Source organism: Annulohypoxylon truncatum (assembly GCF_022578515.1).
Source record: "Annulohypoxylon truncatum strain CBS 140777 unplaced genomic scaffold F4807scaffold_35, whole genome shotgun sequence".
Taxonomy (NCBI): Eukaryota; Fungi; Ascomycota; class Sordariomycetes; order Xylariales; family Hypoxylaceae; genus Annulohypoxylon; species Annulohypoxylon truncatum.
This window is the reverse complement of record NW_025953821.1, coordinates 190,454-205,074: the sequence shown is the minus strand read 5'-3', so window position 1 is coordinate 205,074 and position 14,621 is coordinate 190,454. Positions and strand designations below refer to the sequence as shown.

Genomic DNA, 14,621 nt, shown 5'->3' with positions numbered 1-14,621 from the left:
GACGCGTGGTTTCGAAGGGACGGATGGATGGATGGATGGATGATTCAAGAGATGCTTGGGTTTTGCTTTTCATATGGAATTCCCTTCACAAATCCCCAATATCGTTAGATACCCACTTCACGCATTTGCAACGTTTCGGTTTTTTCGTCCGGATGCCTAGTTTTAGGGGACCGTGTAACTAATGGTAGTTCTGCGCCTTTACGGCCACTACAAATGATGATACATTACGAAAATTGATGGATGCCCTGCATGTGACATGTAAGCTTTATAAATGTGCTGATGAGATGCGAACTAATATTTAGTCCACCACCATATGTAGTATGTAGTCCGTCGACGGATGAAGAGGGCTTACACCACGGCCCTTACTACAGACCCCTTTATAACCCAGGACCATATAGCACCTCCAAAGCTTCAGTACCTAGGTACTTATGTATAAACTCCAGATAACTACCTAGATTGGTATAACTTCATACAGACCGATCAGAGCAGGGAGTCTTCATGCATTTCACCATCATTCCTATCCTGCACTCGACTCCCCTGAATTTTATCTACAAATGCTCCATTCTCCATCCCCCCTTTTCCATCTATGGGTATTTCCCTACCGAGTACATACGTCCTCTCGCTCATTTCTCATTTTCTCATGTTATCATCGCCGTTGTTTGCTTGCTTGCTTGCTTGCTCACCAAATAGAAAAAAGAAAATCAACTCCCGCAACCACGTTGCCGCATGCCGTTTTTAAACACCAACCACCTCTTCCATCTGCGCCACATCCCATATCCGGGCACTCACACCCCCCTACATCCCCTCACGAAACGACCTTACTCCGCAACCACTGCCCATTCACCGGCGTAATAGCCTCCCCACCCCCCAAAACCGCCATAATATTCCGCATCGCCAGCTCCTCAAACCCGACATGCGTCTCAACCGTACCCCCGGCATTATGACACGTAAGCAACGCCCTATCCCCCGCAAACTGCAACAGCTTCGGATGCACATTCGGCTCATCAGAATGCACATCAAGCGCAACACTACTCAGTCTTCCCTGCTCCAGCGCCTGCGCCAGCGCCTCCTCGTCGACGAGGCTCCCGCGCGCCACATTAACCAGCCTAGCGCCGACCTTGAACCACTGCAGACTCCGCGGCGTGACCAACTCGCCCGCGTCCGCCGGCGTGCACAGGACCACGCAATCGGCCTCGCGCAGCAGCTCCTCGAGACTATCCGTGTGTCTCGCGCCCAGCTTCATCTCGAGCGCGGCCGGCTTGCGCTCGACGTCGAAGTACGCGACGTCCATGCCGAAGGCGAGGCGCGCCTTGGCCGCGATCAGTTGGCCGATATTGCCTAGACCGACGAGGCCGAGGACGCGCCCGCGCAGGTTGTGCGCGCGCTGGGTGGCGGTGGCGTGGCAGGTCTGGAACGAGGGGGCGCTGGGCGCGGAGGATATGCAGTACGGCAGCGCGCGGAAGGTGCTGATGATCATGGCGATGGCGAAGTCGGAGACGGCTTCGGCGGCGGCGAGGCCCCCGTTGCAGTAGAGTATTCCTTTGCGTTCGGATGTTAGTTTGATGTAAACCTTGCTAAGTACATACATAGTTTGTGTAGTTAGACGCGACGACCAGGGGTTGCAATGCGGAATCGGGAAGATCCATGTCTAGCCTTCATCTCATGGACCAGGGGGCATGGTCTTGAATCAATTGGTACATACCTCTTTCGCCCAATAACTTCGTGTCAGCCCAATCGAACCCCGTCCCCGCGCTCGCGAAAACCCTCACGCTCTCGGGCAACAAGTCCACAAGCTCCTTATCCCAATTCCCCATCTCGCCGCCGGTACCCCAGAACGGTCTAAAGATGGCCGAGAACTCGCCCCAGCGCTTCTCCTTCAGCGCCTGGATGAAGGCGGGCCGCTGCCGCTCGTCGGCAGACGGGCGCACGACGTCGAACTGGGTCGTGAACTCGGTGTACGTCTCCGGGTTATAGCGGACGGGGTCGCCGATGTGCAGGACGACGGGCTTGGTGCCCAGCGGGCCCCCCGGCACGGGCAGGGGTGTGGCGAAGGTGACGGAGCTCGTGGCAAGGCCCGAGGTTGGCATCCCGATCGGCTTCGGGAGACTGAGGTTGGTGCTGCTAGGGCGCGTGAGGCCCGGTGCGGGGGAGGTGGAGCGCGGGGTCGGCGGCGCCGTTGGCATTGGAGTGTTAGTTGGTTCCGCCATGGTGTTTTTGTTCGGGATAGGCTAGTATGGGAATCTTATGTACAGTCCACGTTTTCATTTATTTTAAATTATTTCTTTTATGTATGTATGCACGCTGGGGTGTGGTGATGACGGATACCTCAGGGACGAGAAGGAAAGAGGAGAGGAGGGGACGATGGGGACGAAGGTGAATGAGGTAAACGGTCCCAAGATACCAAATCGGTGGTTTCAGCAATGACCTAATGCTTCAAGGTAGGACCCGTTTGTCGTGGGAGTGTGTGGCCCTCCAGGTTGAGTAGGATCGTCACGTTCGGAGTAGTTCCTTTCACCGCCGAACGCAAGGCCTTGGCTTTGGCCTTCACAGGGTGGAAAAGGTGCTCCGGGGGTTATAAGCCGCAGTCTAGCTTCATTCGTGACGATGTGGGGGCGTCCGCGTAGCTCGACGCTACCTAGCAATCAATAACTAAGTCGAATCGAGGCATCGATGCTTCGAAAGCGTTCCAGCAACGCACCCAAACTCTCCCGCTATGGGTGTAGACCAGGCACCCTAACTGGAAATCTCGCAGATAAGTTTCAACCAGACGAAGGTGGAAGGAATTTCTCCAAATCTCGGGCGGTCGGAGAGAAAACAGAAGAGAATCACAAGTCACAGGTGATAACTTAAGAGTATGAGGTCTATGAGGTCACACAATAACCGGAGAGTGTGAGCAAGGGGAAAGATGATCGAGCTTTCTCCATCGTGGGGGAGGCTGGAGATTTTTTCTTTTTTTCTTTTCTCCTTACTTCTCGGGGTACGTACCGGTGACACGCAGCGTGCGCAAACGGCAGAACCCGGCGGGATGCCGCTTTTGGCAAGACGGACCAATGAGGGCGTCGATATGATTGGATACCCTCCTGTGTGACATGTACCGTTGAGGATATTGTGATATTACCCTGTGCGAAAGGGTGTGGGGTTCTGGGGGTTCCGGGGAGTTATAGATTCCTGCCACATGGCGTTGAAACAATTCGAATATTTCATCCAATCCGTCCGTTTGAGACAAGCGAAGCTGAGAGCCTCCGACGATCGTCGCCGTTTCTATTGCCTTGGCGACATGATGATCTTGGAATTGAGCCAGATGAGCCTATATATCGCAATTGATGCCGACTTGCCGGGTCGCCACCTTGGATTCCTTTTGAGTCTGGAGCAATGTATGTACTCTCTTGTTGGTAGCTAGTAAAGTAAATACATACCTGGTACCTAAGTGTCGATGGCGTGGGGGTTCGGTTTAGGTAATCCCACTATTAGACCATTCGGTTATATGCGTCAGGTGGAAGTCCGTGATGATAGCCATTTTCTGTCTCCTATCTCGGACATTTGGTAGAATATATATGGCAACATAGTATTCTAGAAGGCTGATTTACTGGTGTTATATTGCTTCTCAAATGCGATGGCGTAGGTTGAGACTCTTTGCTTTCGCATACATCGTAGTTCTCATTGTTTAGTTCGATGTAGTGATGTAGCATACTACCATTTGCTAGATAGACACGTTGTGATATCCATAAACTGACCACTCGATGCAGCGATGAAAACCATTGAGATATTTCGGTAAGATATTTATTCGTCTTAATAAGCTAGGAAATAAAAACCGAGAATTGAAGATGGGGACTGGTATAATTTGCGAGGGTCTTCCATATCGTAACTTGGTTACACAAAGGCATTGATAATCGAAGATACAGACGACGTTCATTTCAAATCGGGGAAATGACTGGGGAATTCCGCAATAGGTCATAGAATTGGGACTTGGAGGATGGTGTGCTTTGCCTACGATGATAGGCAACAACGAGATTAGAATGACAGGCCAAATGAATGTATGAAGCCATGAAAGATGAAGTTGAAAGTGGGAAAACTCGTTGACTTTATTAATTCCAGCGGTGAAATTAACAAGGCGTTGAGCTCTGGACATTTAAAGTTGACAGGGGGCTCTCAGAACGCTTGAATCTGATTGGATAAGAATGTACGAGCTACCAGACTAAGACTTAAGACTGAGACTAGCAAGTTTATTTTTGGAGTGATGACTAAATTGCTAAGTCAGCTAAGACTGCTAGGTCAACACGTACTTCACATTCATGGCTATTGCCGTCCAACTCAAAACCGCTAAACCTGCCGACTCGCTTAAGATAACTTGAACAGGCAGCATAATGTTGAAGGACCCGAGAGTCAAACCGGGAGTTAGGCGTTAAGAGCAGATTATCAATTGGTTTTACAAGGATTCTTGCATCATCAGCTTCAGCCTTATCATCGAAAGTCCCTTCTAAACCTTCTAGCGCAGTTGTTTAACAGCGGATCAACAGTTACGGTTACACAACGCTGCCGGCTACTCGACTCCATATACAGGGTTCGGATCAATTATACCATCCAATGCTACTTTACTGAAAAGTCACCGCACCAGTCGGATAGCGAAATTCCTCGGTTAAGCTTGACGATCTCGGAATCAACACGAGTTCGCGAAGTTGAGAGTGGACTCACTACCCCTTAAAGGATCTGATACTATAGTCCCATCTCGCACCAGGCTTCACTTCTCAAAAGAACCCCTCTTCGTCTGTTCGTCGGTCGTAACGTCTATGCAGTAGCGCGAGCATACAGCTCCGTGCAATAGCCGTGATCCGAATATTTATGTAATACAGCAGGCAGGAGTCTTAAAAACAACTCGTCAACTTATCAACTTTACGAATCGTCGTATTATTATAACCAGTCAGATTTCCGTCGTTATCTCTATACACATGTAATAATCTGCGTTCCGAAACTACGATTTTCATTATTGCCAAGCCTGTCTAGTAAAATATTCTAGAGGATTAGACGACGTCCCAAAAGAAGAAATCATGTCCGTGGCACCGGGCCAATACTGGAATCTGATTGAGCGGAATCAGCCTCCAGTCAAACGGCGGACTAACCACTCGAAAGTGCGCACCGGATGTGTCACATGCAAGAACCGACGCGTGAAATGTGACGAAGGGAAGCCGTCCTGCAGCCGATGCGAAAAGTCGGGGCTCTTGTGCGCCGGGTACGAAGGCCCCAATCCTAGGCGCGGAAAAGAAGCCCCTCCGTCGGGAAGGTCTAATAGATCGACGGGGCCCGCAGCACTACGGCCCAAGTCCCTAAAGCCCTGGACCGTCAACACAACTCAGGAAATCCCAATAGTAGATTTCTTGCTACCTCCGTCCCTGGCACCCGCTTATCTGGATCGCCGCGACCTTCAGTACTTCGACCGCTTCCGCTCCCAGATCACCCTAGACATATCGGTCTGGTGTGGCGGAGATTATTGGAAAAGCATAATCTGCGAGGTACTGGAGAATGAAAGCATCCGGTATGCGGCGCTGGCTTTGGCTGCTATGTTGCTAGCGGCTGAACGATGCTCTGCTTTATCTAACCCATCGCCTGGCCCATTAACACAGTGTCAAGAGGGGCAAGTGGCGCTCCGGTATTATATGAAGGCTATCTCCATGTGTCGGAAGCAACTCATAGGCGGCGTTACTAAAGTTGCTGTCCGATCGAATATAACATCCACCTTCCTTTTCGCCATAATGGAGATTTTACAAGGCAATATAGCCACGGCAGACCAGATCATGGTTAATGGTGCGATCTTGATACGAGATGCAATAAGAGCGAGGGCGCCAAGTGGGCGTCCTGCGCTAATCTGGGACCAGCAAATGCTAGGCATAAAATCGGGTTTTGACAAGTTGACAATCATGTGGGGATTGTCTCCTTTCTTCCACGGGCAGAGAGACGTCTGTACTCTGATGGTGCCAGAAGAGCAGTATTCGGAGATACCAGACGAATATGCCCCCCTATCTCACATACGATACTGCTGGCTTCTATTTCAGAATGATGTGGGGCTATTCATGACGAGAGTTCGCTGCGGAAAGGTCGTTTCTCCAGAGTACATGGAAACGGTGATATTACAAAAGTCGAAGTTCTTGGCCCAACTCCGCCAATGGATGCCGCTGTTAGATGCCTTGTTGGAAAGGGAGAGAAACACTTCGAGCTTTTATCCACTGAGCATAATGAAGGCCATTGCCCTGACTAGCACCATCTTCTTATCTTGCTTCCTCGACCGATCCGACGTCTCATACGACCTACACCTTCCGACCTTTCTCGAGGTCATACATATTTGCCAGAGATTTGTCCCCGATAAACCACCTACGCACCTGAAATTATCGCTCGACGTCGACTTATTCCCCATCGTCTCATTCACTGTCACCAAGTGCCGAGACCAGAAGACGCGACAACTAGCTTTGAAAATATTCCACGAGATGACATATGGGCAGGTCTTCTGGCATAACCAGGGGATGTTGAAATCGCTACAAGCCCTTGTTGACTTGGAGCACAAGGGCAGGGATAAGAGAGGATTCGTTCCTCCGTCCTCGCGGTATTACTTCGTGGGCTCAGAATGGGATTTCGAGCACCGTCAAATGACGGCAACGTTCGTCCCTGTGGGCTCGGTTCCGACTGAATCTGGAGACATGCCCACGGTGCGTGTACCGATAAGCTGTTGACGAAACGGCAAGGATTTTAGCAAAGATGGCAACCTGGACACACTTAATCAGATTGGTTGAGCATATCCCAATTGGTACAAATCGATTTGTCAAAATTCGCCGGATCCCGTGCACCGTGATCCCTAACAAAGAAGTGATCAGGCAGCAGCGCACGACACCGGACCAGGTATAAACTTCAAATTCATAAGTCGCAACTCCGCAGAATCAAACAGTTGGCGCCAATTCGCCGAGAAGAGCCGAGAGAAAGCATCCATGCCCGGAACTGCCTCGAGTACACATTCGCCATCCCGAAAATTGGCCGGCGGTCGCTGTTCATCGTACATGAGCAACACAAGCTCTTCCAGTTGGCTGAACACGGCCATATGCCATATCATATGGGTCTGGGCCTCGAAGTGAAACGAGTGCGTCCAAGAACTCATGGACAAGCAGAAGCGCTGCAGTCCCCGACCAGCGGGATCCTGTAAGCGGACCGCCTTGAAGAGGTCTACTAGTCGCGTGAAATCTGCCTGGCCCAGAACCGCGAGCAGATCCGAAGCGGGATCAAAATATAGGTCGCGTGGAATGGGGATTCCGGACTTCGACATGGACCTAAAGACGGGTAGGAGGACGGAAAAATGAGCGCGTGCTACCATGCGGGACTCGAAGCATACGGATAAGGCTGCTGGGTTGCTACAATTTGAGACCCATTTCGGCGTTTCGCTAACGCCATCGGTGAAAGTCTGTGAGTGTAATTCCACCACGCGGGGATGACATGATTCATTCCATATCTTGATGCGCAGCTCAGTTGGGAGGGCGGGAAATTGTGCAAATGCGGTCAGTGGCATCTCGGAATCCGTAGCCACTCCACTGCCAGTTTTGAGGTATCGGAAGCCGACTTGGACATTCATCAACTCATTGGATTTGTAACAAAATATACATTAGACGATGCTGTACTATCTGCTCCGAGCGGCACAGCGCGTCAATGGCCAACACATAGCAAATTGACAATTAATAGGCATTCCTGTCTAAAAATGAGGAACAATGACATTCATCGGTTCGATTAATTATTATTGCTCACAATCTAGATAAATCGATATTGATACTAGTGAGATAAGTCCGTGTTTACTCTCGAAATTATCAAGTTCGTGATGATCTCACGGTTCATTATGCGAGTCCCTTGCGGGACACCCATGACGCGTATCACGTGATTCGGAAAACACCGGTTCACCAGCCCCCTTTTCTTATATAATCCAAAGATTCGGACCTCCGTCGTACTTGAAAATCAAAGTAAACCCAAAACGATCAATGCGACAGAACCGAAAAAGGATATCGAACAGCACACCGGCGCCGAATTCTCGGAGTCCTTCGTTTGATTCCCTTGGCCAAGCCACTCCTTGAGGTGCGCTAACTTGGCGTCCCGGATCTACAATACGAATTAGTTCCTTGTAAATGGCGTTTTTCGCAACAGAAATTACTTACCTGATCCATCTGCGGCTTCAACCCCCTAGGCTCAATCGATTCAGACACCGCGTCTTCCGCATGCGCAATGTCGTTCACCAGTATTACCCTCGAGTGATTCAGCAAGTTTGTAACAGTCAAGATGGGCGATCCTATGGCCGCAGTACGATCGTAACCGCCCTGTACGATGAGAAGCCTCTCTGTCGAGTCGAGTAAATCATTTGTCATGGCGTATTTCTGCAGGAAGTATTCGTTATCCCTTCCGTAATCGGCGGATTTCCAGTCGGCGTTGCTGCAGACGTCCACGTTTCCCCGAGCAAACGTTTCCGGAAAGACGTTGCTCGAGGGGATTGAGCGATCGTTTATAGGATAAAATCCACAGGTGATGTATCCAAAGGCCGGTTGATTACTTGCTATGTCCCCCGAGCTGGCTCTGGAAATGTTGGCGTTGAATGCGTCAATACAGGACGACTCGTTGGCCCATGAAGCTGCAAGAAGCGGGATCCGTATCACTTCGCCTACCGTCTTCGCATCGAGGGTCTTGCCGATGAGGTTGTCCAACGGATCTGCAGTTGGATACTTGTCGATCCAGGGGTAATTGAATTTAGAAATTCCTAAGTATGTCTGAAGTGCCGCCCTGTACAGCCTTTCATAACCCAGTACTGTTGAATTTTTACATACGTTGAGGCCGAAAAGGGCCGTATCGCAAGTATTACCTTCATCCTATTAGCCAACGAGTTCCCCACAGAACTTTTTTCCCTTACCTGAAAGGCACTTCTTAAATATTAACATTGATGTTTGAATTTTTGCCGACGCGGCTTTCGATGCGCCACCATATACGTCGCTTGCCCATTTCGCAGAGTCGAACTTATATCGGTTCGAGGTAAGCGGGCCGAACGAAGTTAATGCGGGCGAAGAAGCGATGGCGCCATAGAACGTTTCCGGATGACGTATCCGTGCTAAAACAGCGAGAAATCCACCATACGAAGCTGCTTCCATGCGTCAGTTTACGATACCGTATGTGAGCGATGAGAGTCGTGCTTACAGCCGCCGTAGATTACCTTGCTGTGCTTGGCTCCTAGAACCGTCCCCTTAATCCAGTTGACAAAGCTAATCCCATCTTGAAGCACGTTATCCAACGTTAATGAGTTGAACGATTCATTTGAGATATTCATCGGATCGTATCCGGGCGGATAACTACCGGTATGCAACTCGCCAAAAAAGCGGTGCTCGAGAATCGCGACGAGGGCCCCTAGTTTCGGCGCGTAATCCATAAAGTCGCTAGCATTGATCGCCGGCATTCCGGCCTCGGCGCTCTGGATGAAGAGAATGGGGCCGCCGGGCTCGAAGTACTGAGTGTTGAGTTGGTACCGCTGTTTGAAGGTCGCCGGACCTGCGTCGATCGTGTGGTTGATCTTCTGAAGAAAATCTTGCGTGGCTATGCCGCTGGTATTTGAATGGACTGTTGCTGGCGCATGGCGTGCCACGGCTACAGTCGCAAGAAAGCAGATGCTTTTGAGCGTCATGTTTTCCAATTCGTTCAATCACATCCGCTAATTCCTCTTGTCAGTCACTCTTTCGAGTCTTGTTAGCAGTTGTCTTAAGCAGACCCGCAGAGCTAACACCTAGGTGAGCACATGGAAACATATGTTTAAACATCAGATGACAAGTTGTCAGAATTTTGGATGACAGGTAGAATAAAGTTGACGCGCATATCGCCGAGGAGTGCGACATCACTAGAATATTAAACCGGCGCATGTAGGTTTAGTATACCGTTCCTCAAGTCAAGCAAACCTTGTGGTCATGCCGACAGCGCATATGCCCATGTTACTGTTACGAAGGGCCAAAGCAAATCCATACCCCTATTTACTCTGGTAAAGTCTTTTGGATGGAATCTTGAAGGGTTCAATACTAATTCAACACTAGGATGTAGACCATCGTAACTGAGGGACATTAGAGGTTGACTAAACATCATAAGCTTGATTACACGGCGGTATTCAATCTGCCATTTGCATGATCCTTGGCTTGGGAACACCGAAACTCTAAAGGAATATGACCTCCTAGATGAGCTATATAGTGATGCAAGTCAAAAGTTTCCTTTGAGATGTAAGTTCTCCATGAATATGACGAGCCGTTGACATATAAACCTAACGGATTTCTGAGATGTCTCTAAGGTTAACCTTGACAATTGGCCATCCGCCTGGACCTGTTGACCTCCAATTAAGATTTCCTATCATACCTACCTAGGTACCTAGTATTCCATTTTATCACAGCCACTGATCATAAGTCTACCATGTTTTCCTTACAATATAGGTATCTAAACGGAGCAGCATGAAACTGAATTGGACAATATGCATAGCACCTTCTATGATGTAACTACCTTGATTCCTGTTCCCCAGCCACGGACCGTATGCTACTCCACTTTCAGCCGCCTAGACCCGGGGCTCCGAACACACCCGCCTTATTATAAGGAAGCGACGAACCTGTTACTCATATACGACAATAGTAACCAATTCGTATTACCAGGAAACATTAACTTAATTTTTAGGTATTCTCTGAAATTTCTAATTAACTAAGATTTGTCGCTGATAGGTCTCAGGGCGGGGGTGCTGTCCTCACTTTGTCGAATTAGACTCGCATATTGAGGCTCAACGAGTCCACATAATTCACCCTACGATCCATGTAATATCTAATAGATCCAACTTCAACTTTACAGAATAGGTAAATACCATGAGATTTAATTGATGTGATTGGTTGGATTGATCATGTACAATTACCCTGGTCGAATTACGTCTCAGGTTCGTTTCAGCGGGCCTCCCCCATCGTGCCATATGGCACGATGGATCTTGACGTGCATTGGACTGGGGCCCTCTAAAGACAATTGACCCTCAGATTCACCGTGCCCAGAGTAAGGAGATGAGTTACTTCTAGGGACATTTAGCGCGAGAATAGCTTAGATAGTGTTTCGAAACCAGCTGATGGAATATTCCAGGAAGGAGGCAGAGCCCCTATCGACTGATCATGAGGCGACGACGACGACTTCAAGTCTGAGAGAGAGCCGGGGTTGCATCTCAAGATACTCGCAACATGATCGAGTACTTAAATAAAACCATTGCCCAGATTCTTTAGTTGAACTAGATTGTAGATCAATCCAAAATTCACACTGCAGCTCTTCGTCCCCATGTCTTTATAGCAATTGGGTATTAAGCTATACAATATACCAAGGCTCCTTATTACAATAATAACCATTAATAACATACATAATGGCTGCTATCGATCCTGAATTTTTTAAGCGGGAGTTACCGCAACTCATCGGCCGCGGGATGAGCCACATGAGCGTCATATCGAAAAGAGAAGTAGACCACCGAGCGATAGAAACATTTCTAGTTGGTTAGTCGCCGCGGTTCATTACCTGTCTATTCACAACATCATACTAACTTATCGTTTTTATATCAGCCTTTACCTGCATTTTCGGTGTTGGAGGTTGGATTTTCTGGATGATTAGGCAAAAGTAGATTTGTCGGTGACGAGTACGGAGTAACGATCGATATCATCTCGCCTGCGGCGACTTCGGTTATAAATGAAAGGCGTTTCGGGAGTACGGAATGGTTTACACTCGGAATCACGGAAGATGGACTCTTAGAACTGGACATATGTTCTGGAAGCATTGCAGAAGACGATGCTCTCAATACCCAACAACTGCACACCAACTATATATAGGACGAAAGCCGTTCAAAAGCATGGATGCACTACAATGAGGAGGATAACTACCTAGGTACATATCACTACTTATTCAATACACTCCCGTAATTGTCTTATAGCTCAGCTCGTCCAATTACTCCCTTGTGATTAACGATGCGTACCCCTGAATATCTGCCTTCTTATCGGTAGATACCTACCTAGGTACCTACCTATTTAGGTGTTCATGGCGCTCTTAGCTCCTGCAGTTCGCTGTAGCTCGACCTACCGCACCACCGGAACTCCGGTATAAGGCCCGATGAGGAATACCTACCTGGAGTATACTAAACTAACATTAACAAACTCACTTGCCTACCTATATTCCATATAGTAACATAAATCAAATGCCACATTTACTCTGCACCAGAATATAGTAAGTACCGGTAACCTACCACGCTATTTTCTTCGCCAATGCGCGAAGTCCCTCCGCCACTGTGTCGAGAAATCGACTTCGAATCCATTTGCGAACACCTCCCGGATAGCCTCCAGCAGCATGCCTTTAACTTCGGCGCAGCAGGAGATAATAAACACTCGAACAATGGAGCAGATATCGCAGTGAAACCTGAACGCCCCGTTGGGCATCATGCCCTCCATCGTAGGGAGGAATGTGGACGCGGTGACGAGCTCGGTGCTTTAGTATGTGTCAATATTCTAAAACAACATGTTAACATAAAAATTATTTCCCGTTTCGGGTTGAGGACATTCAACTCGAGTTCGAAAGTCGGGCTCGGCAGCGCGAACCGTCTATTTAAGATACGAGGTATTCCTACCGACGCGATCCCATAGCGCCAGCCGAGAAGGGCGACCAAATAGGGCTGGAGTCTTTTCCCATTATCGCCGATCTAGCGCTCCGGGGTGAACTTTTCGGCTTGCGGGAAGGAGGCTTCACTGCGGTGCGCGACGAACGATAATATGGAGACGATCGCGCCGCCGGGTAAATAGCCACCCACGATCTTGATACCGTCCAAGGGTGTCTCGCTAGGGAGGCCGCGCAGCGTCAGTGGAAAGATTCGTAAGAACTTGTCTAAGCACATTCCCATGTACGGAAAGTGCTTCATGTTGCCGTATGCCATGACCGCTTCTTCATCTTCGCTGTCGCGTTCCAAGGCAGTATCGAAAGTTTTTTTATGACATATGCGACGGACAAAACTTTGTGTTTGCCGAGAATGATTTTACCGACCAATGGCATCACCCAGATGGCAGGGGGATCCGGTGGTAATAATGTAGGGCGTATCTTCTGTGCAAGGCCAGTTCGGATTACGGGATATTTCTTGTGCAACCTGGTGGCGTATGCGGATTATGCGTCGCCATGAGCGAGTATCATGAAAGCTATTGCGGAGATACCCGAAAAGGGTGTATTAGGAAAGCGATGAAGACCTTTTACATCGCGGAAGTGATAAGTGACAGGATACATAACGAAGTATGCGAAGTATGGCAATGCGATGCCTGACGCATACGGGGCTGAAAAAGGCCGCGTTCTAGACGAGGCGGACGGCGGCGCGGAATGAGCAAGGTAGAATCGATGACGACCATTGTATCTTGGTATGCCTCGCTGCTATATATGGTTCCTTTCGATTCATTGGATTAGGTAGCGCCTCGCTCATACAGTCAGCATCACCTGGCTTTCACAAATGCAGAGGGGGGTGGGGGCCGAGCAGCCGCAAATCAGATACACATTAGCCATCACGCTGTGATACCATCTCAAAACGGACAGGCTTATCTCACATGACAAGGCTCGGGGCATACATTCTCACCGAGAACACACGACGTACGAATTCCCTCATCATTATACCCGTATACAGTCCTCTCTTACAGTATTGTCTATTAGATCGGTGTGAGAATGTCGTACGACGTAATCAAGCTACGAGAAGAGATCGAAAGGGGCGCAGAGCAGTATGGTTTCTGTCCCAACCGCATCTGGCAAGTCGGCTCTCAGCTGGAGGGCTGGGAGAACAGCCTATGCGGTCTGTTGGAAGCTTTCGGTCGCACGTTCTCGCAGATGCTTCCGGTTGCTATGGGACATGAAGATCATTCCTCTTGTACTTTCGATTACTGCGAGTTCTCAAGCCGCAACTTTACTGCCGTGCAGCAGTATCACGAGCCAGGGCCCTCAGATAGCCACGACCAAGAGGAGATTAGGAAGAAGCACGAGAACAAGTCGATCTGCTTTCCATTCACGGGCCGGTTCCGTGAGGATGTGCTCCTAAAATCCGTGAACCAGGGACTGCCTACCGCCTGGGCGTTTGACGGTCAAGCATCCCTTATAAGACCCCGGCCGTACATGGCGGTTTCCCATGTTTGGTCTGATGGAACAGGAGCTGGGCCGTGGGGACCAGGCCACGTTAACGAGTGCATATACGAATATTTCAAGAACACTGCAGAGAGGTTTGACTGCGAGGGAATCTGGTGGGATACGATCTGCATCCCACAGGACAAGGTGGCCCGTGGCAAAGCGCTCAGCACTATGCATCTCAATTATCAATATGCCAGGATCACGCTAGTTCATGATCGTTTTCTTCGAAGCCTCCCTTTCGTGGATCCCCATATGGCGTCGATGGCTATTATATTGTCATCTTGGTTTACTCGAGGCTGGACTGCTCTCGAATTGGTCAAATCGCGGAAAGTAAAGGTCGTCTTCAAAGATTCCATCAAAGACCTTGATGAAGATATATTAAACAAGGCTGGGAACAACATCGCAGCGGGGATGATCCGCGGGTTGAGAAACGA

General features: G+C 49.2%; 5 protein-coding genes across 5 annotated transcripts; 1 reads left to right on the top strand and 4 right to left on the bottom strand.

Moving 5' to 3' along the window:
* Window positions 1-747: 747 nt before the first annotated feature.
* F4807DRAFT_235668 (uncharacterized protein) lies at window positions 748-2,405 on the bottom strand. Its single transcript, XM_047994211.1, has 2 exons — window positions 1,703-2,405; window positions 748-1,539 (listed from the first exon to the last, which is right to left on the bottom strand). The coding sequence occupies exons 1-2, from the start codon at window positions 2,205-2,207 to the stop codon at window positions 806-808; spliced, it is 1,239 nt and encodes a 412-aa protein (XP_047850823.1). The 5' UTR covers window positions 2,208-2,405; the 3' UTR covers window positions 748-805.
* A 2,640-nt stretch (window positions 2,406-5,045) lies between these two features.
* On the top strand, window positions 5,046-6,719 carry F4807DRAFT_453497 (uncharacterized protein; the record flags this gene model as incomplete). The annotated part of the gene is made up of 1 exon (XM_048000467.1): window positions 5,046-6,719. One exon carries the CDS (start codon window positions 5,046-5,048, stop codon window positions 6,717-6,719), a length of 1,674 nt encoding a protein of 557 aa, XP_047850822.1.
* Window positions 6,720-6,788: 69 nt separating this feature from the next.
* F4807DRAFT_235404 (uncharacterized protein) lies at window positions 6,789-8,089 on the bottom strand. The gene has a single exon (XM_047994208.1). The coding sequence runs from the start codon at window positions 7,604-7,606 to the stop codon at window positions 6,857-6,859; it is 750 nt and encodes a 249-aa protein (XP_047850821.1). The 5' UTR covers window positions 7,607-8,089; the 3' UTR covers window positions 6,789-6,856.
* On the bottom strand, window positions 7,730-9,682 carry F4807DRAFT_470284 (uncharacterized protein; the record flags this gene model as incomplete). Its single annotated transcript, XM_048002797.1, has 4 exons — window positions 7,730-8,121; window positions 8,178-8,872; window positions 8,921-9,145; window positions 9,202-9,682. The coding sequence occupies 4 exons, from the start codon at window positions 9,680-9,682 to the stop codon at window positions 7,981-7,983; spliced, it is 1,542 nt and encodes a 513-aa protein (XP_047850820.1). The 3' UTR covers window positions 7,730-7,980.
* Window positions 9,683-12,290: 2,608 nt separating this feature from the next.
* On the bottom strand, window positions 12,291-12,967 carry F4807DRAFT_463789 (uncharacterized protein; the record flags this gene model as incomplete). The annotated part of the gene is made up of 2 exons (XM_048002028.1): window positions 12,291-12,525; window positions 12,756-12,967. 2 exons carry the CDS (start codon window positions 12,965-12,967, stop codon window positions 12,291-12,293), a joined length of 447 nt encoding a protein of 148 aa, XP_047850819.1.
* Window positions 12,968-14,621: the final 1,654 nt, after the last annotated feature.

Bases quoted from the DNA above. Each gene is read 5' to 3' on its own strand.
- F4807DRAFT_235668 (XM_047994211.1), bottom strand. From the start codon at position 2,207: ATGGCGGAACCAACTAACACTCCAATGCCAACGGCGCCGCCGACCCCG. The intron at 1,540-1,702 runs GTATGTACCAAT...CCGAACGCAAAG, and splicing joins GAAGTTATTGGGCGAAAGAG to GAATACTCTACTGCAACGGG.
- F4807DRAFT_235404 (XM_047994208.1), bottom strand. From the start codon at position 7,606: ATGAATGTCCAAGTCGGCTTCCGATACCTCAAAACTGGCAGTGGAGTG.